Source organism: Neopsephotus bourkii, unplaced genomic scaffold, assembly GCF_033783945.1.
Source record: "Neopsephotus bourkii isolate Nb327-2 ecotype Australia unplaced genomic scaffold, CSIRO-AGI_Nbou_v1 NB_53, whole genome shotgun sequence".
Lineage (NCBI taxonomy): Eukaryota > Metazoa > Chordata > Aves > Psittaciformes > Psittacidae > Neopsephotus > Neopsephotus bourkii.
The window spans coordinates 4,911,525-4,939,262 of record NW_026900570.1 but is presented as its reverse complement, the minus strand read 5'-3'; the positions used below and the strand labels follow the sequence as shown (position 1 = coordinate 4,939,262).

The 27,738-nt window shown below is 37.7% G+C and overlaps 1 protein-coding gene across 2 annotated transcripts in view; it reads left to right on the top strand.

Annotated features, from left to right (window-relative positions):
* NCAPG2 (non-SMC condensin II complex subunit G2) overlaps positions 1-25,845 on the top strand; it is a 45,325-nt gene extending 19,480 nt beyond the window's left edge. For both annotated transcript variants that reach the window (XM_061349294.1, XM_061349303.1), the window contains exons 12-28: positions 212-391; positions 1,456-1,608; positions 4,094-4,316; positions 5,538-5,650; positions 6,126-6,299; positions 8,074-8,144; positions 8,410-8,563; positions 8,728-8,901; positions 9,980-10,096; positions 10,203-10,346; positions 12,861-12,960; positions 13,647-13,831; positions 14,463-14,606; positions 15,627-15,730; positions 21,180-21,277; positions 21,686-21,788; positions 25,587-25,845. In XM_061349294.1, the coding sequence (XP_061205278.1) occupies positions 212-391; positions 1,456-1,608; positions 4,094-4,316; positions 5,538-5,650; positions 6,126-6,299; positions 8,074-8,144; positions 8,410-8,563; positions 8,728-8,901; positions 9,980-10,096; positions 10,203-10,346; positions 12,861-12,960; positions 13,647-13,831; positions 14,463-14,606; positions 15,627-15,730; positions 21,180-21,277; positions 21,686-21,788; positions 25,587-25,638 (2,289 nt within the window). In that variant the 3' untranslated portion in view covers positions 25,639-25,845. The remainder of the gene's footprint in view (positions 1-211; positions 392-1,455; positions 1,609-4,093; positions 4,317-5,537; positions 5,651-6,125; positions 6,300-8,073; positions 8,145-8,409; positions 8,564-8,727; positions 8,902-9,979; positions 10,097-10,202; positions 10,347-12,860; positions 12,961-13,646; positions 13,832-14,462; positions 14,607-15,626; positions 15,731-21,179; positions 21,278-21,685; positions 21,789-25,586) is intronic.
* The last annotated feature ends 1,893 nt before the right edge of the window (positions 25,846-27,738 follow it).

Genomic DNA, 27,738 nt, shown 5'->3' with positions numbered 1-27,738 from the left:
ATGTGTCTTAATTTTCTTCTGATTTAAATTTCCTAGTTTGCTTCATAATAAAATGCCTTCAGGGAATATTAATATTACATTTCTTTCATAGTATGAAAGAATATGCATAATCATTAAAAGGTAATGGAATGCTATTTGTTTATGATAGGTTACTGTCAAGCTACATTAGAGTCACAATACTGTTCTCACATTATTATTCTTTTTGTTTTAGAGTCTCTTAGAAGATCCTCATCCAGTTGTCCGCTCTACAGGGATACTCGGAGTTAGCCAGATAACATCCAAATACTGGGAGATGATTCCTCCAACAATTCTTGCTGATCTCTTGAATAAACTAATTGGAGAGCTGGCATGTGATACAACATCTGCGGATGTTCGATGCTCTGTTTTTAAAGTAAACCTTTTCTTCTAAATTTAAAATCACAATTATCACTTCCATATTTTACTTAATGCACAGGTTTCTAGTATAGGCCACTTTAAGTCAAGGAAATTGCTCTGAAAAATTACTTAGACATAGTGCCTAATACAGGCAAGTTTTGCACATTTTATGAAAGCTACACATTTGCAATGAACAAGTCCTTTTAAATTAGTGACTGTTTGGCTGTTACTCAACCAGTTTGCATTTCCAGTATTAGATAAATTGTTTGGACCAGGTATTTTAGTTATTTTAGCTATAAGAAATTATGTTTAAACTTGAAAATGTATGCAGGCGATTTCCAGAATGTGTCTATGTCACTGGTTTTAACCCAGCCCAAGACATACATGAATATGTTATGCTATTGTACCCTAACTTTATGTTTCTGAGGTTTGGATGAATAAAATTACATACTGTTTCTTTGTGAATGCTGCCTCCCGTGCACTGTTCAGTATGTTAGGATTAGTTTATCTAGATCTTTCTGTCATCTCATAAATAAAGAATAGCTTGAACAGAAAAATAGACTCCCTAAGCATTATTTCACTTAAAGGTTTTCTGTATGTGGCAATTCAGGCTTAAATTGGAGCTATCTTCATGTTAATCATCAGTTGCTGTGCTACAGCTGTGTGTGGGGTCTATATGGGATAAGCAGAAGATGCTGATTGGAAAAGAACTTTACCAAAAAAAGGCATACTTTTAGTCAGAAATTGGCAGAGTTCAAGGAGCTGGTATTGCTGCCAAAAAAAGTACCTGACACCATGCCCTCAGGTAGAAGGCAAGGCCATGGCCTCAGTGTAGCTCTAAAGCTGCTCCATCTGAAATGATTTTGCTAAGCACAGTTCACTGGAAATGTGAAATCACCATAGCAATTTTTACTGAAGAATATTACAAGGAAATTATGCATTCACAGTGTCTGTCCCTACTTAATTTAACCTTACAGGTATCATGGTCCCATTCAACAATTTTTAGTTACATCTTTTTTCATATCTACTCATTTATTTATTTATTTGGCATAATTTTTGCTTGTTTGTTTTTCCTTCCAGTGCCTTCCGGTAATTTTGGACAACAAACTAAGTCATCCATTACTGGAACAGCTCCTGCCAACAGTCAGGCGCAGCCTTCATGACAATTCAGAGAAAGTGCGAGTGGCTTTTGTTGATATGCTGCTGAAAGTTAAGACTGTCAAGGCTGCCAAGGTAGGATGACACTTGATATGTAGCAAGGAGGAGATAAAATCAAGGCATTTGTTAAAAAAACACGTACAACAGTACCTTTTGAGATTTCTGCAGTACTCCCAAGAGGAAAAAAAGAATACACGCTTAATGTAGTAATACTCTTAAATTCAGGTTTTCCCTTCTTCATATATTTAAGCATGTTTATTTCTAAGAACTGTGGCTTCTGTTGCCATTAGTCACTTCTGTCATTTTAAAGGTTTTGATCCAAATGACGGTAGTAGTAAAGAGGTACTTTCCACTGACATTCTGGATTCTACTGAAATCATGGTGGCTGTGAAAAATCTTTCAGTATAAATAAATTGTGACTAGTGCTGCTAAGCTTTCGCCTTTCCATAGTTGTTCTTCACAGAAAAGTTAACCATAGGAGATAGTACTGTGTCTGCGTATTACTACAGCAGGGATTTTATAGACATGAGAAGTTTACCTTTTAGTTGAGCAAAATGCGTTCTTTTACCTTTCCCCCACATTTTTGACTAGTTTGGAATGATTAATAGGTCCAGTGGCCTCTCTTGTGCCTGCCTACTTGTGTGTAGTGGCTGATGGTATCACAGGCACTCTCAGATTAAAATTGCCAGATCAGATGTACACCCTGATCTGTCTGTTTTTTTTTAAGAGACATGGCTCTGACCCATCAAGTTTCCTGTTCTTAACCCCAAACAACTTTAGGCTTTCTCTGCTACCAGCTACCAGCTCTATCCTCAGGCTTTTTCTCCCCTGTAAGATGCAGATTCATTAGCTGTGTCTAAAATGAATAAAGCATAATGATAATCATTCACTGGCCTTGAGACCAGCTAGCACTGGCTGGCTGGACCTGCAAGCTGTAGTGTGTGCCCTGGTGTCCTCTGTACATGCTGTCCTCCTGACTGCCTAGGATTGGTGAAGCGGGCCAGTCTCAAAAACACTAACGTTTTACCAGTAAGTGGTATGGGACCCAAAGCCTAGGCTTATTCCCTGACACTTTTATTTAGCAGTGCAGGCATTTTTTCCCAGCATGTTTCTGCCTTCCCTGCCAGGGCAGAGCAGTAGGTACAGCCATCCTCCCTTCCAGCTGGCTAGCTCAAGTCAGGCCTCTGTCACTTTTTAAATGCTTAACGCCTTTACCAGATTTCTTTTTTAGTTTTATTTACAGATTTTTTAACACTTCTATTGGCTTTTTGTGGGCGTGGCCTTTGAGATTTTGATTTTTTTTTTTATAATGATTTTGATCTAACTTTGTGTTCTGCTGTGGACTCTTAACTTGCGATGAGACTGTTCAGCCTTAGGCATTATAGCATCTTTGAGCTCTTTCTCTACTCTCTGCTGTTAATGGTTTCCTAATGTCAGTTTTATATTTTATTTTAGTCTGGTTTTGCCTTTTCTAATCTTAATCATTAGGATATGCTTACCTTATGCTAGACACATAAGCTATATATGAATTCAGAGGTCCCTGTTGTTCAGGAATGAATTAAATACTTGGTTTGTCGAATTTCTAAAGCTTCAGTGCTCAAGAAACACGTCTATCCTTTTAAAGAGAGTTAACTACTTGTCAAACATGTGCATTCCAGCTTTGATGACAGGACTTCAAAAACCTATATTGAGATTAGACCATCTCACTACCTTCCAAATTCCCCCAAATGCCTCAGAAGACAAGATAAATGGGAGGTGATTTCAGAATTTGGAGCTTTTGGTTTCTTGCACACAGGTTCAGTATAAGGATTACAATAATGTAACAGCAAGTTTGGCACTTCCATAAAACATACCTTAATGCACTGCTTAGGCATGTCAACAGAAAACGTGAAAAAGAGACAAATACTGCAAGTACAAGGTATTGTTGTTCAGATTGTCACCACAAAAAGTTGCCAGCAGGATCCTAGTAATGTTTGCAGATCTCCTTAGATAAACAGTATGCAGGTAAACCTTTACTTGGAGAATTGTTTCTGGTTCTGACCTTCAATTGTTATGTTACAATAAGCTAGTGCTCTGCTAATGGGATGCACCTCTGGTTTAGGATGGATTCGGAAAGGGTTTTGTTCTCTGCGGGTTTTTTAGGGTGCATACCATACTTGTAGTAGTTTGGTCCTACATTGTCTAATGATGATATGAAAAATAGCACATAATGAGAAATAATTATGTTTTGTAGTTATATCCTTATAGAGTAAATATTTCTTGCCTATACCTTTGGAATTGCATTAGCATTGCAAGTACCTTGAGGTGGAATTGCTTGAACCAGAATTTTACTGGTCTATCTGAGATAATAGCAAATTTAGAGGCAGGAATGTAGCATTGTTATGGAAATATGTGACCTCAAGTAAATGCTGAGATATTGGTAAAAATTAAAAATGCTCATGCTTTCTGATAAATGTTGTTTTTATTTGTTGAGACTTTTGATATGGACAACACTTAATAAAGGTGATTGTTTTTTCTTCTATCCTTTTAATTCTTTTAATATTGTTTTTGTTTTAAAAAGTTCTGGAATATCTGTCCTATGGAGCATCTTCTGACTCGGCTTGAAGTCGATTCACGGCCTGTGTCACGACGCATAGTGAATCTCTTATTCAACTCTTTCTTTCCCATCAATCAACCTGAGAATGTGTGGTGTGAGCGCTGTGTTACTCTCATCCAGATGAATTCAGCAGCAGCTAGAAAGTTCTATCAATATGCTTATGAATATACTGCCCCTACCAATATAGGTAAAGTACAAAACCTCAAAACCTTATTAGTCTTTGGGAATACTAATATCACACCATGTAATTGCTTTTTCATTTTTTTTCTCTTAACAGTGGTATGTTGCTAGATCTTTTGGTTTTAGTATAATATTAGTTTGTAGGTTTTGAAGTTCTTGACACCAGCAGTGAACCCTGCTGACACCAGTCATAAGCTTCTTCAACGATGAAGACCCCATGGCTTTTAGTTTCTGTTCTTAGGTGCTGTGTTATACTCTCTAGGTGACGTTATCAGGTCTGTCTTTTCCCCTTTCTTCTCACGTGTACCTTAAAACTGAGCCGATATTTATTTATCATGCAGAATTAATTAAGTAAAATACCTTGGTACCTGAGGTGATCTGAGATCTTTATGTGGAAAATTCTATAGAAGGCGAAAAATATTTATGTCTGATAATCTGGTTATCTGGGATCTGTAGTTCAGTAGTATTTTCAGGTTGCTCAGAGAGAATTTAAAAGCCTTTCCTGTTAAAAACTTGAGAAACTTTCAATGAAAAGGGTATATACTGCACACTTTTTATAAAAGTGCTATTGAACTAAGTAATACTGGAAAAATTCTGTTTCGGAGGAGTTCTAATACTCTAAAAACAAAATAACTTGGGTGAAATGGCCAGGCTGTTGCACCTTTTCTGACTACCTTGGTAAAGTTGCTCTGAAATAACATGTGCTAGTGTATTTCAGCTAGTCATACTTTCACCAGACATAACCCTTTCACTGGCATCTAGAGATGAGCTCCTCATTAGGGAGCGCAATGATTAGGCTACTTCATCTTTCATAATGAATTGGAATTGACATTGCAGAGGATGCATGATTGAACATAGGTCATTAAATTAATATCTGTGCCAGATGAATGTAGGAGTTGTGGGAGCTTCCTCTGATCGTGATTTGATAAAGTGGTGGTTGTTGTAGTTGGTTTGTTGTAATTTTTTGTGTGTTTGTTTGTTTAGCAGACCTTTTTAACTATAGAACCTGATGACAATGTTGCCTTCTTTTCAGATTTGGGGATTTAGAAAATGTTCACATTTTTTCCACTTCCTTTTACTTGGATTTTTTTTTCTTTTTCTCATAGTTATTTCTGGTTCTGTTGTCTGCTTTTCCCTACTGGCTTTGCAGCATTACACTTAAAGGCATTTAGTAGCAACATTCTTAACAAATGGTAAATGTCTAATTTTCTTGTTATATTCAAATTAGCTAAATTGATGCTTACTATTCGGCGCTGCTTGAATGCCTGCATCCAGGCAGTGAAAGAGGATCCTCATGATAGTGATGGTGGTGAAGATGAAAGTGAAAAGGAGAATACAAGTGTAAGAAAGTCTACTTTATGATAAGTTCTGGTAACTTTTTTACTGTGGTGCGAAATTGGAGACATTAGCAGTTAATGATATGACAGAAATCTAAAGGGAAGCACTTTGACTTATGTGGAATTTAGAAGGGGAGAACTGTTGTTATGGTGTTTTCATGTCCTGCAATAGAAGAAATTTGGTGAATTAGCTATAATAACATAGAAGGAATATGAAGCATATTTTAAATTAATATTTTCCTAATTCCACTACTAGTTATAAATTGGTTTTGTAGCTAAATTATTAAAAATTTAGTGCCACAAAATGACTCAAATTATATACAGAGAAAGAGTGAATAGTAGAGTTCATGTTCTACAACAAATACAATGCCTTTGGGAAATTAATGGAAAGATTTTGATTGGTTTTCGAAACCTTATTTTAACCTAAATTTATATTTGAGAATATAGTAGGTAATACTATCTATGTGTTTGTGTTTCAGGTGTTGAATAATATGTTGTCAATTGATGATGTGGCCAGCATGGCAAGTTTATTGGAGGTTACTGTAATTCTTTGGAGAAGTATCCGCAAAGCACTAGATCAGAATGAAGATGCCAAAAATTATGCTATCAGAAAATTTGCTGCTGTACTTCCTGAATATTTTAAAGTATTTAAGGTAAAAAAAGCCTAGATTTTCCTATGAGTGCTTAGTATTTTCTTCAGGTGCTTTCATGTGTTAACTCTTTAATCTATTTTCATGGCGTTAATTGTTCTTTTTCATTGTTGCTATAAACCATATACAGTAGCAAGTTTCTTGGAATTCCACAAGTGGGTAGAAGCTATTCTCCAGGTGCAGTATCTGACCAATGAACAGTTATCTGAGTAGTCAACACAGAAATAATTATGCAATAAATTGCTCCCCTTATAATGATTTTATAGGCTTCCATTCTTTTGGATGGACTTGTGGAAATCAATAATTGAAAATGTGCCATTGCAGAACAAATACTCAGTGTACATGTGAGTTCACATGTTTTTCTACCCACTGTACCCCCCCAACTCTTCCACCACCACTTCTTATTCTGATCCAGCCCTGGAACAGACAGCTAAAGGAGCTGAGATCTCTTTTTCACTTTTGTGTGACTTGTTTCTGCTAATTTGATTCTACCCTCTAACGATTTTTGGTGCACTTGTTTATTGTTTGGGTTTGATATAAGCAACTAATTAAAATCACTCATTTTCATCTTTTCAGTTTTTTTTAATTTGTTTAATTGTTCTAGTGTTATTCTTCAAGATGCTATCTTTTGATAGTGGTTAATAGTGTCTGCTGCACCCTGTAGAGCATTTGGAAGGGTAATCTACTGGCCGTCTGTTTTTTTTTGTTCCTGGCTTTTATGCTGAAATAATAATTTTTTAAATATATATATATGCTGACTGTTATACTTAAGGTTCAAGTTTTCTTTCGATAATCAAGGAGTGAAAAGCAATTCATTGGTACATAATAAGATGCAGCACACCTGTAGCAAATGCTTTCTGTACCCTGAAAGCATTTGGAAGTTGTCAAGGACATTCTAAATCTTTTCTGGCAGAGTATGCAATATCCCTCCTGAAAGGTGCTGGTGAACAGGCATAACATCCAGCTTTAGGAAGCAACCTTTTTGAGTCTGATACTCTTAAAGTGAGTAAGCAGCTTGGTTCTGAAAAGACCTGTTATCAGAGGCTTAATTTCTAAAAGACTACAGGTTGAAGCAGCATGTCTATTTCCTGAAAAGCTACAAATACATTTTTAAGTGTTCTCTTAAAAACCATCGTTAAAAGGTTTTAGATCTTCAAATGCCAAAGTAGGTAAGAATTTCATTTGAATGTATTTATGAAGCTTGGACATACAGATATACTATTTTTTAAGAGTCTTTCACATGGATTGGTTTCTATGTAACCCGAATGAGATTATGTCATGGCCTAGACCTTGTATTATGATGAATTGTAATGATATATAGTGCAGTTTACATTGCCATTGTTATATAAGCACATTTGAGTCTTTTGTATGAATTTCTGATGTGAATGAATATTTATTTAATGCACTAATTACTTGAGAGGAGTTAGATGGTGTTGTGATTGTGCAATTAAGTATTAGCCACTGCTAGAAAAAATGTAAGCTAGGCTGTTATTTCTTTTGCAATGGTTGTTAATGTAATGGGAGGCATAATTATTCGTGGTAGCTGCTCTGACAGTTTGTCAGAAAGCTGAATGATAAGGTAATTGATAATTGACCTCTGAGGAAATGAATCAGAAGTTCCAGACTGCTCATAGCATGTTGTTATGAGCTGCTTTCAATTTCATTTCTAGAGAAAAAAGGGAAATCCTTAATCATGTTTTTTTGGTACTCTTTTCAGTCTGGTGTGTATGTACCCTTACATGTACATCATATAGTGTATTTTAATTTTTAATTCTAGGATGAGCGTTGCACGACTCCACTGGTTATTCTGGCATCCTTTATGCCCCCTGCTACTATTCCAACATTCAGGTACTATGTTTAAATCCAAAATATTAATGACAAGAAATCTGATTGACTGTACTTGTTAATTTTTCACAACTCCATGTGTTAAATGTCCATTTGGATAAATTTATCTGCTAAATAAATACAGTAAGTTAGTAAAATTTGTGAGGTGCAAATATGTCTTTGAGCCATTGGCAGTTCTTTTTTTGGTATTATGCTGGTTGGTTTTGTTTGAATTGTTGCTGATCTTCTGGATGTAAAGCTAATGCATCTCTGTTTGTTTGTTTTCAAGTTGTGGTGTGATCTCCAGGCTCAGAAATATTGACAATGGAGCTGATGAAAGCAAATATTCTACCCTGATAGACTGCATGTGTCGGTGGGGTCAAGTGGGGCATATTATGGAATTAGTCTGTGATTGGCTGTCGGACACGCTTACCCGAAGAAAGGTACTCACATGCATGCATCAAAGAATTAAGGAATTTCTAGATTACATAAAGGCATTGTACTTTTTGATAGAAGAGGCCTCTTTCATGCTGTATTATTCTGCTTTGGAACTAGTTGTGAAGTAAGATAGTAACAGTATTGTACTGATTTTGTGCTTCTCATTTAGAGTGCTAAAACATCTGAACGACGAGTACGTATCTGTGTAACGCATGAATCGAAGCCAGAATTAGCAGTTGATTACATTGAATATTTATTGACTCATCCTGTTAATCGTGATTGCCTACTCTCTGTTCCTGAAAAGAAACTGAAGAAGCTTTTGAAAATTCTCAGTGCTGCAAAGGTAGTATTCTTCTTCCCATAAACGGTACTTATAAAAGAGTGCTTAACATAGAATCATAGAATAGTTAGGGTTGGAAAGGACCTTAAGATCATAAAGGTCCAAACCCCCTGCCATGGGCAGGGACACCTCACACCAAACCATGTCACCCAAGGCTCTGTCCAGCCTAGCCTTGAACAACGCCAGGGATGGAGGATTCACAACTTCCTTGGGCAATCCATTCCAATGCCTCACCACCCTCACAGTAAAGAATTTCTTCCTTATATCCAATATAAACTTCCTCTGTTTACGTTTGAACCCGTTACCCCTTGTCCTACCACTACAGTCCCTAATGAAGAGTCCCTCCCCAGCATCCTTACAGGCCCCCTTCAGATACTGGAAGGCTGCTATGAGGTGTCCACGCAGCCTTCTCTTCTCCAGGCTGAACAGCCCCAACTTTCTCAGCCTATCTTCATACAGGAGGTGCTCCAGTCTGCTGATCATCCTCGTGGCCCTCCTCTGGACTGGTTCCAACAGTACCATGTCCTTTTTATGTTGAGGACACCAGAACTGCATACAGTACTCCAAGTGAGGTCTCAGGAGAGCAGAGGAGAGGGGGCACGATCACCTCCTTTGACCTGCTGGTCAAAAAACCATCATATAGTGCCTAGAATTAAATTAAAGGCCTACAAGAATAAGTAAATAAGATTTACGATCTTCATTTTCCCTCTCCGAAAAAGCTTTCCTTCTGACTTGTACTTCAAACAAATATTCCAAACTAAAAGTATATTAAGTTCAGAATTATTTGTAGATGGCAGGTTTTAAGCGGCTTGTCATTTTTAGGTGTCTCAAAATTTTTGTAATCCAGTGTTGAGCATTATTAAGGGACCTGTCTTGTGGAACGTACCTGTTAGGGTCAGTCTGAAGATCAGTTCTGGCACTACAAAATGATAGTAATTGAAAGTATGGCTGTTGTCGTTTGGGGTTTGAAGGTTTGTTTTTTTGTGGTTTTGTTTGTTTAATCTTTCTTTTAAAGCTGTTGAGAAAAGAAATGTTTGAAAGGATTTTCGGGAAAATGTAAATGTAAACCTTCATATTTCAGGAGGTTCTTGGCTCAATTCTGAAAGCAACTGATACAGGTTCTGGTAGCTGCAATCAAGCAACTGCCCTAAGAGCCTTCAGCCTCTATTGCAGGTTGAATATTCATCTTCAGAACAAGGTATAGTTACACCTTTTTAGTATAAACTGGAATTACAGCTGTCAATGTAAGGAAATTCCAAAAGTATTGAAAGACAATTAATATTCTTCCTTTTCTTTTTTTCCAGTTTTCTGAAAATGGAAAAGATTACTTATCACTTCTGAAGGAGACAGGTGCTTGGATAGAAAGTCAAGTTCTACCTTTTGTACTAACAAGTGATCAAGAGGATGACATTTCAAGACGCAGTGATGTTCCTGAATTAATTATCCAGGTTAGAGGTCTCTTATTGTGTAAATCAAACTGTTGCCAATCTGAAAAGCTGTAAATATTGCAATTGTATACTGGTGGTTTTGGAGCTCAGCAAGTAAATAAGCTAGTAAAACAGAGAGTCCTGATCTGTGCTTTTCCTTTTCCTCTGATTGCTTAAAATCGCAAAGTTTGTCTGTGTGTTTAGTTATAACCTTCATATTTTATAAATATGTGCTTACCCTAGCAATTAAATCAGGTAGTTGGCATCAACAATACAATACAATGTTCTTATCTAGACTTTTTTCACCTGCCAATGCATGATACATATTCTCATCATATCTGTTGAAGTGAGGATGGAACATGTTTCATGATTCACACTCGTGAAAATGCCCACTCGAGAAACTTCTAGCACAGCAGGCAATGTAACTTGGGTGTCCTAAATTTTAGGTTTCTAACAATACTTGTCCTCAGTCTCTCATCCCCCATATTAAATAAAGGTCATGTTTATGCTCTTTTATGGAAAAGTGCATTAACATAGAGTTAAGATTGTAACTGAATCTCCTCCGAAAAGGAGGGGATAACTGAGTGGTGTTCTACCTCTTAATAGCCTATTCTTAGTGCAGAAGGTCCTGGAAATGCCAGATTCACTGCAGCTGTGAAGATTGTGTTGAATAGCACAATAGAAGCTAATGTAGATGACCAGGAAGGTGGTGTAATTATGAGAGTGGATTTAGGTCTAACAATGTTTGCTGGCTTGCTTCTTACCTTCCTTTCTTTCTTTCTTTCCTGCGCTTCTAGAAAAATTAGATAAAATTATACCCTGAGGAATTCAGTATACTTTATACTAGTGCTAAGTCCCATAAAAACATCTTTGGAAGTCAGCAGAGAGGTAGGGTGTGAGTTAGCTGGGAACTTAATAATGAGGTCAGTCTTGTACTAAGTCCCACTGCTGCAGCTTTTTGAAAAGTATAAAACATAGTAAACTCAAACAAGTGCTGTAATTGTCCCTGGTACAAGTTTCTTGTGATTTATGTGTTATTGTCTCTTCCCTCTGAAAGAAAAATTTATTAGGTATGTCATAACTCTTCTGTGGCTCTTTTTCTAAAGTTTGGAGGTACAGAACTCAACGTTATAGAAAGACAAGATACAAAATAGGGAATCCTTACCAGCATTACCAGACTGTTTATGATCAATTTCCTAGGTTTGAATACAAAATGAAAATGAAACTTTATCAATAAAGCAATAAGCTAGGCATGTTACCTGTAAACCCATCTGACATAATACTTGACTAGCCCATAATGAAGCAAAATGATCATTATTAGTAAATCCTAAAAAAAAACTAGTCCATTTGCATTGTTATTTCTAGAGAAAAAAACTGAGGTGTAAAGGCTGATGTGGCTTGTCTGGAAGTCAAGAAGAGAATCCAGGCCTCTTGCATCTCCTGTAATAAGCCACATGCTTGTTAAGGAGCTCCTATTTGCTTCTCACTTTGTATACTGATTTTTATTGGAACGAGGTATTGATTGTGGTTTTTAATGGCTTGGAGTGTGTATTTGGTAACAATACTGGCATTAAAAGCAGACCGTTTGCCTCCAAATATCCATATCATATACAATAATTATAGTTTCTTCTTTAATACTCTAGTATGTGAGAGGGGACTGGGGTGTCTCTTCTTTTTGCACTTATGTTTCTCTATCACTTTTCCCATGACATCCTGTTTTTTCCCATTTCACCCTTCCTTCTCTGCATGGTCTGTTACTGTTTTGCACTAGTTGTTATGGGCAGGAATTGACTGGGGGAATTGACTCTTTAGGCCACTGATGTGATGAGTGGGACTGATAGACCCTCTGACACAAACCCCAGTGTCATCACTGCCAGTATCCCTTACCCCTTACCTTCATTTGTCCTTCACAGAAAACACTTGATTATATAATGGGGGAGAGGGGTATGCGTTTAGCTAGTTTTGAATTGTTTTCTGTTACATTCCCGTCATATCAATTAACCCAAGGTGGATTTTAGCATTGAGCTATAGGGACCTTTCAGATTTTGGTCAACAGAAAGCTTTGGACTAACTTAAATCACAGACAGTGTCCTTGAACAACCCAGCTCATGTATGCTAGACTGGTTAAAAATTCTCTTCTGTACTCTGTCTATACATTAATATTATAATCTCTTTAGTATGCAACATGTGTATTTCTGGAGGGAAAAGCTGGTTTTGTATGCTGTTTTTAATTTTGCTGCTCAAGATAGGTAGAGATGATGTAATCTGCCTTGGTAAATGTTAAGTATCAATGCCTCTGATATAAGTGTGATTGAAAAAGGCAGAGGATTTACTGCCTTTTGAGAAACTGCAATGGAAGCATCTGGAGAACTGTTTGAAGCTTTTTGGAGGCTGAAAACTGAGTAACTCCAAGTAGATGCACCAGCTTTCAGGGCAACTGGGCTAAGATTTTGTGGTTTCCTTATTTTTAGGTTTTACTAAATAGTTACTTAATGTAAATTTTGTTTCTCCTACACGTTTGCATCTCTTTTCTAGGCCTACCTGACAGTATGCAAAGATGTCATAATGGTCGGCCTTGGAAATCTCGCATTTCAGGCATACGTTTTAGATATGGCTCTTCCAGTTATACAAACAGGTACAGTATTTTGTACTAACACAGATGTTTCCTTATATGCTTAGCTGACTTTCCTTATATTAGCGTAACTGTTGCTTTTAGCATTTTGAAGTATGTTTCTCAAAAGATGGTGTTTGCATCTTACACTTGGTAGTACCAATAATACAATCAAAAGTGGCAGCAGTTTTTCAGAAAACTGAAAAAGAGCAAAGAACCAGCCCAGAACCATATCACTGTTGATAACTTATATTTCTTCCTTGCTCTCAGATAACAGTTATTACTATATAATTCAGGGAGGCTTATATAAAGTGGGGTCTAATATATCTCAATAGTGATATAAGTATATTGAGGTATATATATATTGGTATGCCTTAGGAGACAATACTGTAGCAGCATTGAAATTTGGCTCACATTTGGAAAGTTGTCTGCAGTACAGACAGAATTAGAGCTCAATTACTTAAGAAAACAGCAATTTTAATCCCTGTATGTCAAGGATTGGAAGGAACACTGGATTTATACTGAAAATATTGATTGAACTGTATGAAAATTTCAGATAAGGATGCTCAGAAACTATATATATCATCTACACTTGTAAACTATAGCTATTTATGGTATATAACTGAGTTTTTCATTCTAAGCTTGTACCTGAAGAATATCTCAATACCTCATTACTATTTTTATATTGTGGTGTTTATCTCTTTCTCTAGAGAGAGGTGGCTTTTGTGCTCCAGTGGTATTCTATGCTTTAAAAGAAATTATTGAAGCTTCTGTAACTCAGAATACTGACACAGATGAAATGGCAAATCTTTTCAATGCTGTACAGACCATCTTCCAGAAAGTTTTAGAACTTGTGGCATGTAGACTCAAGAAACAGCAGGAAGAAGGGATTCAGGTATCCTATTATACTTGTAATTGCTACCTAATGTGGAGATGAATTCATACTTTTTATACTAATGGGTTATACTTAGACACTTTGAGGTTTTTATTGGAGTTGACATCTGATTACATTTTCAGTTAAATTTTTTAAGTTTCCACATTACCAATGGGTTTTTTTAATCCATTGTTGGTCTCATCATGCCAAAAACTAGGAAATTGGAGAACAATGCATTGTTACAAATGATCCAGAACCATATTAGTACTCATAGGTTATTAATCTTACCTGCAATTAAATGAACTTTCTGAATCCAGAACAAAGAAATTTATTGTGTGTTATGATTTTGGGAGGGAGGAGAAATTGTCCTTATTTCTTTAAGCCTGAATGATATCAGCTTCAATATATGCATGATGTCCTGACATTCTTCAAAACCTCTTCTCTTCACTGAAATGTTAGCATTGTTTTGTTTCTCTTAAATTTATGAGTAGACTTCCCATACATGCTGATTCCCTCTCTTATCCCAGGTGGCTGGGATACTTCAGTAGCTTTCAAGGTGTGATCTGCTCTTCTTCACAGAGAAGCTTGCTGAAATATTTCAGTTATTCTCAAGCAATATGAAAAAATCAGGTCTGTTTTTCTTTGGCTGTAGTTGATTCACTCTATTGAAATGCCTCTTGGAGAATTCATATATGCAGTCCAGTGCTGGCATTCATCTTGCCCAGTGGTTCATCAAGGTGTACTCTCTACTCTCTTGGCTGCAATAGTAGCAGAGATAAATCATGTGCTACAGAAGGTAAAGTGCTAACTTTTTTTTGTTGTTGTTTTCCCACTTACTGCTTTTTTAAATGTTACATTGGAACAACAGAAAGGTTACTGCATGTGCTAGAAGTCCAAGGAACCATTATTGTCCTTGAAGAAGGGTAGCATTCCCAGTGCATGTTCCTAATGCATTTTAGGAGCAAATATGGATAGTAAGATTGGAAGCTTTGTGAACTAGCAAGGAAGAGCAAAGGCTCTTTAGCAGGGGCTGTACTCTTACTGTGGTTGCTAGATAAGGCAGAAATGAAGCAATAAATGGTTGCCAGAAAGTACCAAGTATAACAGAGCTGATTCTAAAATTCTGTTGCAAAAGAAACTGAAACAATAGCAGGGATTTGCATGTAAATATTAATGTATCAGCTATGGGGCTGTGGGATGAGAGCATGCTCTTCACAGATGCTGCATAGTAAAATTGTATGGTCTTGAATGATACTGCAGATTCATACCCATACATTAGGAATGTTCCCTGCAGGAAGTCATCTTACCTGGGTTTTTTCCTGACCCCAGGTTATTGCGCTAGTAAATCAAAATTCAATTCTTATTAAATATTTGCCACATTATTCAGAACTTGATACCAAAAGAGCTGGCACAGGAAATTAGGAAATCACTGTCACCTAAAGTATTATTTAAAATTATGTATGCACACCTCAACTTGGAGACACAGAGGATACTAATCTGTGTTTAGTAGGCTGTGCCTGTATAAGTAGTGGCCGACAATGTAGTTAAATGAAACTTCTATTCAGAACAACTCTGTAAAATATTTGCCTTGATAGAAATACTGGTTATTTGTTTTAGATTTAGCCTCTCTAAATGTGTATTGTTTATTTGGACAAAACAGAATTGGATTAAGGCTATCCAAAGAACACACAAGAATGTTTCTTCTGATTGTTTAAGAATAGATGTTGTAATTATTAAAATACAAATTTGCTTTGATGTTTTCTGCATGCATATATTTCTTGATTTACAACAGTTGTTGTTTTTTTTTCTTTTTCAGGCTTCCAGTGAAAAAGACTTAACTATACCAAAGACTATTTCAGACCTTCCTCCTCTTTCAAGCAGTTTATTGACCATAATTATGAAGTCAGTTAATGTTGTCAGGTAAATGTTTCCACATTGATTTGTCCAAGTTTGTTGCGAATGTAGGACATTTTATATGTTACCAATGAAGCTTTGATTTCTAAATTAGAAAATTTTTTGTGGAACTAGATGCTTACTAAATTTACCTGCACTACTTCATAATCCCTTTCTCTGGACATATTGCTTGTAGTTATTGACTTGGTTCCATTTTTTTAGCTGCTTCTAAGCATGCTTCTTATTTACAAGACCGTTCATCTAAATGGATTTTTTAATCATACTTCTTGGTTTGCTTCTTTCATAAGATACTTATAAACATTAGTCCCTTCAATGTAGAGATACTTAGGTGAGATAGAATATTCACCAGAAATAGCACTAATCCTTTAATTGAATGTCTGCAGTGAGATGACAGATGTACTATAGCTGCATTAAGATCACAAAATTCAAAATAGTTTTAAAGTATTTTGAGTCATAAAACCCCCCAAAAATAGGGATATGTCATTATTTCTTTAATAGTTAAACTCGTTTAATTGCTGTATTTAGTGGGTGCCCTGACTATCTCCTAAAACTATCACAAGTTAATTTAATTTTCTTTAGTTTGTTCATATTCAATTTTTATTTATGTGACTAAACACACCACAGCTTACTTCAAATGATCAAGGGGCTAATGTGTATTCCTTAGAAGACCTGTCATTCTCTGTGACTTATCACAACTAACTGCAATGCTTAACTCCCTCATCTGACAGGCATTGAGTATCCCTGTCTGCTGCCATGAATTTTTGTGTTTGGCTGGGTTTTTTATTCTCAGTCCTCCAGTTGAACTTGAAAAACAGACTCCAGAGAGGCTACCAATAGGTTTCCTAATCCAAATCTTGTTCTTCCATGAGGCAGCAGCTGTGCTCTCTTTAAATGAAACACCATTATTTGACAAACTTTTCAATTAGAGATGCAAAAATTCAGTGAATGTCTCTGAAACTTTTTCTTATAGGGGTCAAAGAGAATCTTGTCCATTCTTCTTCATGAAGGAAACTGCTAGTTTTGACCAGACTGTTTCCATGAGTACTTAGATAAACATGTATTTATCTTCTAGTATTTATTTTCTTGGTGCAAAGGTGATCTAAGGCAGGAGATAATTTACATCTGGTTCCACGGGTGCCTCAAGACTGAGACTACTTTTAAGGCTTATTTCTTTTATTAATCTGTATTGATAGGCCATAATGAGAGTACAGTAGTAAATCATTCACGATCTCAGATATCACCATTCCACACCAATGCAAAAGCCTTTGACATTACAGAATCTGATGTGAGCTCCTGTTCAGTGAATACACCGTAATCTTGCACCAGGTTTTGCAGTGTCTAATGAGTCAACCTCTAGCACTGAATTTCAATCCCCATACCAGTGATAATACTGAGTGACTTGGCAATATCTGACCAGGTGTGTGAGTATCCCTTCCTTTAGTAAGGAGCTGTCTATGTAAGAACCAATCGCTTATCTATCTCTTTTACTTCTACGTATTTGTAAATAGTTTACGGTTCTGTTTTACTTTTGTGGGCAGGCTCATGAAACCCTTGTTGAGAGGGAAGTGGGAAAACACAGCTGCAGTGAGTCTTATTACATGTTAATAAATTTCATATGTTCCTTCATGGAAAAAAAGAGTGTTCTTACTGACCTAAACAGTGACACCAATAAAGTCAATACTCTGATTGCAATACTGTTAGTTGTTTAAAGGCAATGTGAGCCTTGGGTGACATGGTTTAGTGGGAGGTGTCCCTGCCCATGGCAGGGGGGTTGGAACGAGATGGTCTTCAGGTCCTTTCCAACCCTAACTATTCTATGATTCTATGAAATGGAATCAATACTTTGTCAGATTAGTCCACAGTGATGTAACAAATTTAATGCAATTCATAAACAACTTGATAAAACTTATTTCAGAACCTGAAGATGTTTCGTCTTTCTCAGCTCCTTGAAGCAATACTTGAGCTTCTAAAAAGTTTATTTACTGAATCACTAGTGGAGGTTGGTTCCTTTCTGAACTGCATATTTCATTTTGGCATCCTAGCCCAATAAAAGCCTGAAGAACAATTAAAGTCAGAACTGGGTATTTATGATATTCAGTTTTGGTATCAGATGATGATAATATTACCAAAGGTATTTTTAAATGTTTTGGGGAAAGTTATTGTAGCATCTGCTGCTCTCAGTTTCCTCTTCAGTTCTTCACAGAGCATTTACTTTTGTGCTCTGAGGAATTACAGATCTTGTCCATCTGCTTTAGCCTTTGTGTTCTTTTATTTTTATCTGTTTTAAGAATTACTTTAGAATTTTTGAGAATTTGTTTTTGCTTTTCCATAAACACTATAATGAGCAATTAGTGGTTTCATTATGTAGTATTGCCTTGATCGGCACTGCAGTGTTTAGCTGAGTTGCTGGACCTCTTCCTTGACTCCCTTGGTTCATTTTTCTTAATTTGATGTACGTCCCAAACCACCGCCAAAGTTTGCTAAAAGTCAGTCTATTAAGATACATATTGAGTCTGTATTTATCTCAGACTTTACAATGAACAGTTGTTTTGTTTCTATTATTCTGTCCATATTTTCAGTATCTAAAATGTAGTTTGGAAGGGTTTTGGGGCTGTTTTTTGTTACAAATGTTCTTCACTGTATTGTAATTGGAAAGTCATAGAATAAGAGAATAATTAGGGTTGGAAAGGACCTTAAGATCATAAAGTTCCAAACCCCTTGCCGTGGGCAGGGGCACCTCACAATAAACCATGTCACCCAAAGCTTTGTCCAAACTGGCCTTGAACACCAACAGGGATGGAGCATTCACAACTTCCTTGGGTAGCCCATTCCAGTGCCTCACAACCCTTACATTAAAGAACTTCCTCCTTATATCCAATCTAAACATCTCCTGTTTACCTTTGAACTTATTACCCCTTGTCCTATCACTACAGTCCCCAGTGAAGAGTCCCTTCCCAGCATCTTTACTGGCCCCCTTCAGATACTGGAAGGCTACTATGAGGTCTCCACGCAGCCTTCTCTTCTCCAGGCTGAACAGCCCCAACTTTCTCAGCCTATCTTCATACGGGAGGTGCTCCAGTCCCCTGATCATCCTCGTGGCGCTCCTCTGGACTTGTTCCAACAGTTCCATGTTTTGTTTTTTTTTTATGTTGAAGACACCAGAACTGCACACAGTACTCCAAGTGAGGTCTCAGGAGAGCAGAGTAGAGGGGCAGGATCACCTCCTTCGACCTGCTGGTCACACTCCTTTTGATTCAGCCCAGGATACGGTTGGCTTTCTCGGCTGCAAGCACACACTGCAGCCGGCTCATGTTCATTTTCTCATTAACCATTAACCCCAAGTCCTTCTCTGCAGGGCTGCTCTGAATCTCTTCTCTGCCCAACCTGTAGCTGTGCCTGGGATTGCTCTGACCCAGGTGTAGGACCTTGCACTTGTCATGGTTAAACTTCATGAGGTTGCCATCAGCCCACCTCACAAGCGTGTCAAGGTCCTTCTGGATGGCATTCCTTCCCTCGAGCGTATCAACCGAACCACACAGCTTGGTGTCATCGACAAACTTGCTGAGGGTGCACTCAATCCCACTGTCCATGTCAGCGACGAAGATGTTAAACAAGACCGGTCCCAACACTGATCCCTGAGGGTCACTACTCGTTACTGGTCTCCAGCCGGACATTGAGCCATTGACCACAACTCTTTGTGTGCAGCCATCCAGCCAGTTCTTTATCCACCATGTGGTCCACCTATCAAACTGATGTCTCTCCAATTTAGAGACAAGGATGTCATGTGGGACAGTGTCAAATGCTTTGCACAAGTCCAGGTAGATGGTATCAGCTGCTCTACCCCGTTCATGAGTTCCATAGCCCCCTCTTAGAAGGCCACCAAATTGGTCAGGCAGGTTTTCCCCTTAGTGAAGCCATGCTGGCTGTCACCAAGCACCTTGTTGTATTTCATGTGCCTTCCAGGAGAATCTGCTCCAAGATTTTGCCAGGCACAGAGGTGAGACTGACTGCTCTGTAATTCCTCGGGTCATCCATATTCCACTTCTTGAAAATGGGGGTTATATTTCCCTTTTTCCAGTCGTTGGGAACTTCACCTGACTGCCATGATTTTTCAAATATGATGGACCGTGGCTTAGCAACTTCATTTGCCAGCTCCCACGGATGGATTTCATCAGGTCCCATGGACCTGTGCACGTTCAGGTTCTTAAGATGGTCTCAAAGCAGATCCTCTCCCACAGTGTGCCTAGGATCTTCATTCTCACAGTCCCTACCTCTGCCTTCCAAGACTTGGGTGGTTTTGTCAGAGCCTTTGCCAGTGAAGATCAAGGCAAGGAAGTCATTGAGAACCTCAGCCTTCTTCAAATCCAGGGCAGCCAGTTCTCCTGATAGCTTCTGGAGAGGGCCCATATTGTCCCTAGTCTTTTATTCACAATGTACCTATAGAATCCCTTCCTGTTATCTTTCACATCCCTAGACAAGTTTAATTCTAACTGGGCCTTAGCTTTCCTAACCTGGTCCCTAGCTTCCCGGACAACATCCCTGTGTTCTTTCCAGGCCGCCTGTCCTTGCTTCCACCTTTTATAAGCCAGTTTCCTCAGGAGCTCCTTATCCATCCAAGGAGGTTTCTTGGCCCTCCTGCTGCACTTCCTTCTAGTTGGGATTCAACACTCCTGAGATTGTAGCAGGTGATCCTTGAATATCAACCAACAGTTTTGGATGCCCCTGCCCTCTAGGGCAGTATCCCATGGAACCTTACTAAGCAGGTTCCTGAGGAGGCCAAAGTCTGCTTTCTTGAAGTCCAGGGCAGTGAGCTTGCTGCACACTCTTCTCACTGTCCTGAGGATCTCGAAATCTATCTCATGATCACTACAACCAGGGCTACCCTGAAGCGTCACATTTCCAACAAGCCCACCCCTGTTGGTGAGCACAAGGTCAAGCATGGCACCTCTCCTTGTTGGCTCCTCTGTTACTTGCCAAAGGAAGCTGTCTTCCACACACAATTGAGGAACCTCCTGGATTGCTTGTGCCGGGTCATACCGTCCCTCCAACAGACATCAGGGTGGTTGAAATCCCCCATGAGGACAAGGGCCTGTGAGTGTGAGGTTGTTCCTCTCTGTCTATGGAGTGCTTCATCCACAGAGTCTCTTTATCAGGCAGTCTGTAACAGATCCCCACAGTAATGTCCCCCATAGCTGTTCTCCCTAAGTCATCTATTTTAATTTGTGAATTCCATATAATTTTTATTTTCTTCCCAAGCAATTTACCATTCTTCTAACTCAGATATTTTCAGTTCCAGAAGCAGCATATAATCTTCAGTTACCCTGCAAGCAAAAGCAGTAGCTATTGGACATCTTTGAAGCTATGGTGGGAGGGTAGCATAATCACAGACTTGGTCTGTCCCGTTCTGTTATGAAAGAAACGATTTTTAGTATATTTTTGCTTTATTTTTAATTAGGTCACTTTTAAATGAATTAATGGAATGCATTCTCTCTGAAGAAATTGAAGGGATTTTTAGTCTAACAGCTACTGTCTGCATTGTGATCATAATTAAAGGTCAGTCAAACCATTTTTGTCCATAGTTTTTCTTTCTTTTTTTCTATGTGCTACATAATATAAGTTCTTATAAAATTTAAGAGACACTTCCCTTTATCCTGTTAAGTTGCCATTTTTCTACAGGATTTAAGGTTATATATAATTGTAAATTATATCATTAAGCTTTGGACTTTCAATCTTTATGCAGTGAGTTTAGATATACAGCTGTCTGCTAACTCATAACGTTCATCTCTGTGATTTGTTGAAATACACAGCAATTGATCCAGGACACTGAAAATCTTAATTTAAAATCTAATCTTTCGTTAAACATTCTTTTATATTAAAAAATACACTGAAAATATGCGGAAGGGTTTTTTATGCAAATCACTGTTTTTGTCCAGATTTTCAGCATAATCTTATTTCAAATAGGTAAGCACAAAACATCACTTCTAAAGGATATTGCACCTGCCATTCAAAGGAAACTGGTAACACACAAGGATGCTGCCACAGGAGAATATAGCTGCCCTGAAAGGTAAATGTACTGTGGGAAATTAACACTAACCTCTCCTATGCCTCCTCTGCAGTAATTTTCTTTGGTTTGTACTTGCATAATAGAGAGCATTAGGAATGATAGATAGCAAGGTTTAAACTAGCAGATAAAAAAAATGTGAGGCATTCAGCCCAGCACAGTATTAAATGTCTTGCCCATACATCTGCTGTAATTGCAGTCTTTATATGTTCAGTTTGCTTTGTTGCATTCATTTTGTATGTGTTATGACTTGATCCTGTGCAGTGCAGGATTTGGTTCTGAAATTCAGTTCTGTTGGCAGCAGGTGTAACGAACCAAGTAATCTATTGTTTCTTATTACTAGAAGATTTTTCTGTAGTAATGCCAGTACGTTTCGGTATGAGGTATGTGAATCCATACCTATGCAGATGGTAAAAATTTAACTGAATGTAACAGTGACCCCGAGACCTTTCCATGGGTGATCTTATTCTGCTCTTTTTGGAGATTCGTCGAACTGGTGATCCTTACCCTTCACTTCCATTTCCTGTATGGTCTAAGTAAATAGAAAACAGGAATATTGCTGTCAAGAGTTTGAGTGGCTTCTGCAGCTGACATTGTGCTCCTGTAATATAAAATTAATAAAGAACCAAAAATTATCTTGCTGAAAAAAAAAATCGAGTTCATTACATAATTGGACTTCTAAGTCAGAGTGACTCTGCTGCCTGGATACATTGTGTTAACTAGTTACTTGGCTGGGAACAAATTTCTTTTTGGGGGGACCTAGCTTAGAAACAAAACTAAACAGACCCCACTTTTTTTTTTTTTTTTCCCTGTGAAATCATTTAATGTTGGGCTGCCAAGAGTTCCACTAGAATATTTTAAAAAATAATAATGTTATGGAAAGGAAAGGTGAGCAGCAGAATATCATGATTCAGTTTGCAGTTAAGACGGTAGTAAAGGCTGAGAAATTAAAGCAAATTTTAACATGATTAAATAAATAGGCACATTAAAATGAGTAATTGCTGCCTCCTGAGTGCAGTACTGGCTATAAATTTCAGTAAGAACACAGATAATTGCTTTATGAATCTGTATGATCATTTCTGCCCAGTGAGCAGGGACAAATCAACTTGGAATTTGGGGCAGATGAAGAACATATGATGCTACACAGGGTTTTAATTTTGTGATATATGAATAGCTACTTTTGTGTAATACAAAACCAAGAGATCGTTGCAGTTAAAATTAAAGCATTAGAAATGTGAACATAATGATGGGAAGTATTTTTATCAAGAATCAGAATTGGAATATGATAACAAAATTCAGAAGCTTTCACACAGCTTTTCAGAATCTGGGAGGATTCATAGTTGTACAGGTATGCTGGGGATTTGTTCCTCTCCAGAAGGGCAAAAAAATTCATGCTAACAAAAGGTTAGGGGGAAGCTCTTCAGTGATTAGGTTTTGTTTGACTAATTTAAAGTGTGTTTGCTCTTTCTCAGAGAGACATAACGTTGAACCAGGGCAGGCCTCCTCTGATGTGCCATTTGCACTAGTGTGCTAATGTACAAATAAAATGGAATGAGGTACATCCTGAAATGTGCCCTGTTGTTTGTAAACTATTTTATCATACCACTCTACTTACCAAACACCAGCATTTTAGTTATAGAATGCTACAGACTTGGTTTCTGATCATTCCTTTGAGCACAATCTTATAGCACACAATGCTGCACTGATGTGTGCTAAAATATATTACTGGTTTTTTTTTTAACTCAATAGTATTATTTTGCTTCTGGATGCACTATCTTATAACTGTTTGAGGGATTTTTTTTTTCAGTACTCAGGTATACCAGCAAATAGCGACATTCTTTAATTTCCCAAGAGAACTTGGCATTCTGTGCCAGCATCTTAAATTTAGACTTAGAAGTAATCTATTACATATTAGCAAAGAGACAAAAAAAAGGAAAAATGCTGTCTGGTGCAGTAATTAAAGTGTTGCCATTAAAAAAAGAATTGTTATGTTAAATCGGAAGCAAAACTTTCCATTGTAATTTAGTCTTCCCTCTTCAGCTGAGTTAGCAGTTTAAGATGTCCCTGTGTGTCTGTTATTTTTAAAATGCTATTCAGTTCACTTAAGAATTCTGGACAACATATTTTATATTGAAAGAATTTCCTCAAGAGTAAAGGCACACAAATTAGTTTAGTTTATAAAATGCAAATATTTATGCCCAACAAAAAAATGCAAATAAAGCTGTCAGTGCAGTGATTTGGAGGCTAGAGAAAAGTCTTCACTGCCCTATAAAACCCACCGTGCTATAGAGTAATACCTTTTACTTAATATTTTGGTTTTTCTTTAATTAGCCTATTGATGTATGGGTATTAGAACTGAAATTTAGCAAATTATATTTATTTACTATTATCGTTTAGCTAGCATCCCAAATTCTGTATTGCACTCTTATTGCATCTATAAATAATTATTCTTAAATTGGTTTGTAATATAGCTTTGTTTGATGTGTCTGCCACCTATCTAAAAGTTCACTGGAAAAGTACCTGGTAAAACTGAGTTAAATTTGTCTGTCTGGGGAAGCGCACAGCACTCTGAATGACAGCTTGCTGTCCCATGTGTGGCAGGTACATGGTCTCGCATTACAGATCCATTGTTTCATTAGCCTTAAATTGTAACAAAATAAAATTTGTACCAAGTAGCACTGTGTCTAAACTCGCAGTACTTAATTATATTAATTTTATAGTACATTATGATGCTAGCTAATTTTGACAGCTGATTTCCATGGTTAAAGGATGTAGCACTAGAGAGAGAAGTATGCAACACAGCCACAGTGGTCTGAATTCAGGGAACTCTAACATCGAATGTACTGCCATGAAAGTGCAGATGTGCCTCTTGTATTTCATTGTGGTATCTCGTGACAAATGCCCTAACTCATCATAATTAGTGACTGACTAACCTTGCTTATTTGGGACAACAGTCCGGCACTATAATAATAAAATATGGAGGGTAAAAAAATGGTTGAGAAATACAGGGAAATCTTTTACAAAAGTACCATGAAGAATAAAGTTTATAGTGGTTAACAGTGAAACAATGATTTGACAGAAGACCGAAGTGCCTGGTTTTGTCTTTTGGGGATATTTTAGAGCAGTGCTAGAAGTTGCATGAGAACGCAACTGCAAAGGCTGGGTGACAGTGTCAGGGAAGGCAAGAAGGTAAGGGCCTGCCATATGGCAATTTCAGAGCTGGCCTTTGCGGATGTTTGGGGATTAATGGGAGACAAAGGAAAGTTGGAGAGGGACTAATATGGGTGTATGCACAGCTGACAGAGACACTTGCTCATAAAAATGAGATAGGTAGTTCAAGCTTGGTAAAAAATTGTCACAGGTGGAGAGAAAAATTATGAAGGCTGAAGAATGAGGGAGAAAGGAAGAAAGTAAAGAAATGAAAAGCAGCCTTAGTATGAATTATTGGTAAAGGGTTTGACTGTGTTTGAAAAAAAAGAGTAGTGCTGTGAAGAAAATGAGTGGGTTCTTTAAATAGACGATGAAATATTAGGAAGTGTGTTTGAATTGACACAGTAATTTAAACTGCCTTGCTGTAGGTTGTGCTGTAGCAAGAGATGATCAGCAGAAAAATGAAAAAGTTCAAAGAAAAATCCCCACCTGTTTCAAAAGTAATTTGTAAAGGCATATGTAATACTTAAACTAATATGGAAGAACTGGTCAAAGAAATTGTGCTGTAGCTGTACTCTGAGAAATCGGATAGTAGCGGACTGATTCAGCATTTAGCATACCTAACCCTATTATGTATTTATGTCTTTTCAGAATCCTGTGTGAATCATCTCTGAAAGTTTTGGATGAATTTCTGAATCCTTGACCATGCGGAAACCTTGGTCATGAAAATCAGGGGATGGAGGATGCACTGTTTAAAAAAAAAAAATTATCTTGTAAATTTATTAGTACCTAAAGTTTGTTTTCTGGTATTCTGTACATTCAAACCAGGAAATGTGTAAAATTGTCTATAGAAATCATGTAATAGTAAAGATTTTTCAAACAGCTGTAAAGACTTTATTTTGCATAAAAATGCCTTATGGGGGGCAGGGGAGGGGGGCATGTAAACCAGTATCTTTGTTTTTATAAAACAGATAATAATTACACCTTACAAAATTATGTATATTTTGAGTTTGAGGCAGCAGGTGACCTCGGTCCCTGGAAAGACTACAGAATATATTCCTAGAAGTTACGGAAATGAATTTCATTTTGTGACATGTGAAGGACAAAGTGGTGGTTGAGAACAGCCATCATGACTTCACCAGGGGCCAGCTCAACGGCCCTGCGTTGTGTGGAAGAAGAGAAAGCAGAGAATGTCAGTTTTCCTGTCCTTAGCAATGACTTTCACACAGGTTTATCTAGTATCCTTACAGCCAAGTGGGAGGGAGGTGGGTGGGAAACTGGCTGGACCTTGATGAATAATAATGCAACAACATCAGATTATAAGTTGGTTGCTAGTGCCATTCCTCTGTGCAGATACTGTTGCCAATATTATTTAACAGTTTTATTAGAAGTTTGGGGCAAGGGATGAAATACAACCTTGGCCTGTTGACAGAGGACACCAACTTGGGAGTAATGGTTAACTCAGTGAGGGTAGGGCTGTCCCATTCCATGAGATCCTGACAAGCTGGACTTAAGAATCAACAAATTTCATAATGTTCAACAAAGACACATACTCTTCTTTCCTCAGTGGATTAACGCCGTACACCAGCCTAGCCAAGTGCAGAGGAGTGATCTTACTGCTGTCTTTACCTGCCCGGATGAGGACTAAAAAAAGACTTTTCTCAGAGGTACACATGAAGAGAATATGAAGCAACAGAAACAAATTGCAGCAAGAGAAATTCTTGCTGGATGTGAGAAAAAAAAATAATCATTATGGGACTAAATTGAAACTGGCAATGGAAGAACAGGTTGCTCAGAAAAGCAGTGGAGCACCCGTCCTTGCAGACATGCATATCTTGGCTAACTAAGGCCCTTACCATTGTGGTCTAATTTTAAAGTTAGCCCTGCTTGAGCTGGGGATTGCTGAGATTGAGCTGGTCAGATATTCTTCTGAGCTTCTTCTGAGCTTCCTTCCAACTGTAATATTTGTGTGATTCAGTGACAAGTATACTGGAGGGGAAATGCCCTAGCTATTAAATGTTTACTTGATTAATGCAGAAGTTAAATTGCTTTGTATTTAGCTCTTTTTATAAATTAATACTAATGATGCAGATAATGCAGACATGCAAGCCACTTATTTAATTTTCTCAATGCTACCAGATGCTCTCCTAAAACTAGTAATAGAATGCTGATGGCAGAATGTTATTCTGCCTTAACTGAGATATCTGCAAATTAGATGTCTAAGCTCATGGTATGGTTTAATCCCTGCTGGATGCTAAGCACCACACACCCAGTTGCTCATGCCCCCTACCCCTGGTGAGATGAGGGAAGGATTGGAAAGGTAGAGTGAGGAAAAGAATTCATAGGTTGAGATAGAAAAACAGTTTTATTGCTTTTCAGTTACTATAATTTTTTTTTAATGTAGGGAAAGGGGGAACAAACAGAGAGAAGAAAATAAAACCCAAGCAAGACAAGTGCTGCGCATGAAAACAGTTGCTCACCACCGATGCCTAGACAGTTACCCAGCAGCAGCAGCTCCCCACTAACTTTCCCTCCAGATTTATGTCATATGATGTGGGATATCCCTTGGGTCATATGGGGTCAGCTGTCCCAGCTGTGTCCCCTCCCAGCTGCTTGTGCAGCCCTAACCTGCTCACTGGTGCTGTGGGGTGAGGAACAGAGAAGGCCTTAACTCTCTGCAAACACTGCTCAGCAATAATGAAAGCATCCCTGAGTTACCAACAGTGTTTTCAGCACAAATACAGAACACAGCCTCACTAGCTACTTTGAAGAAAATCAACGCTACCCCAGCCAAAACTAGCAC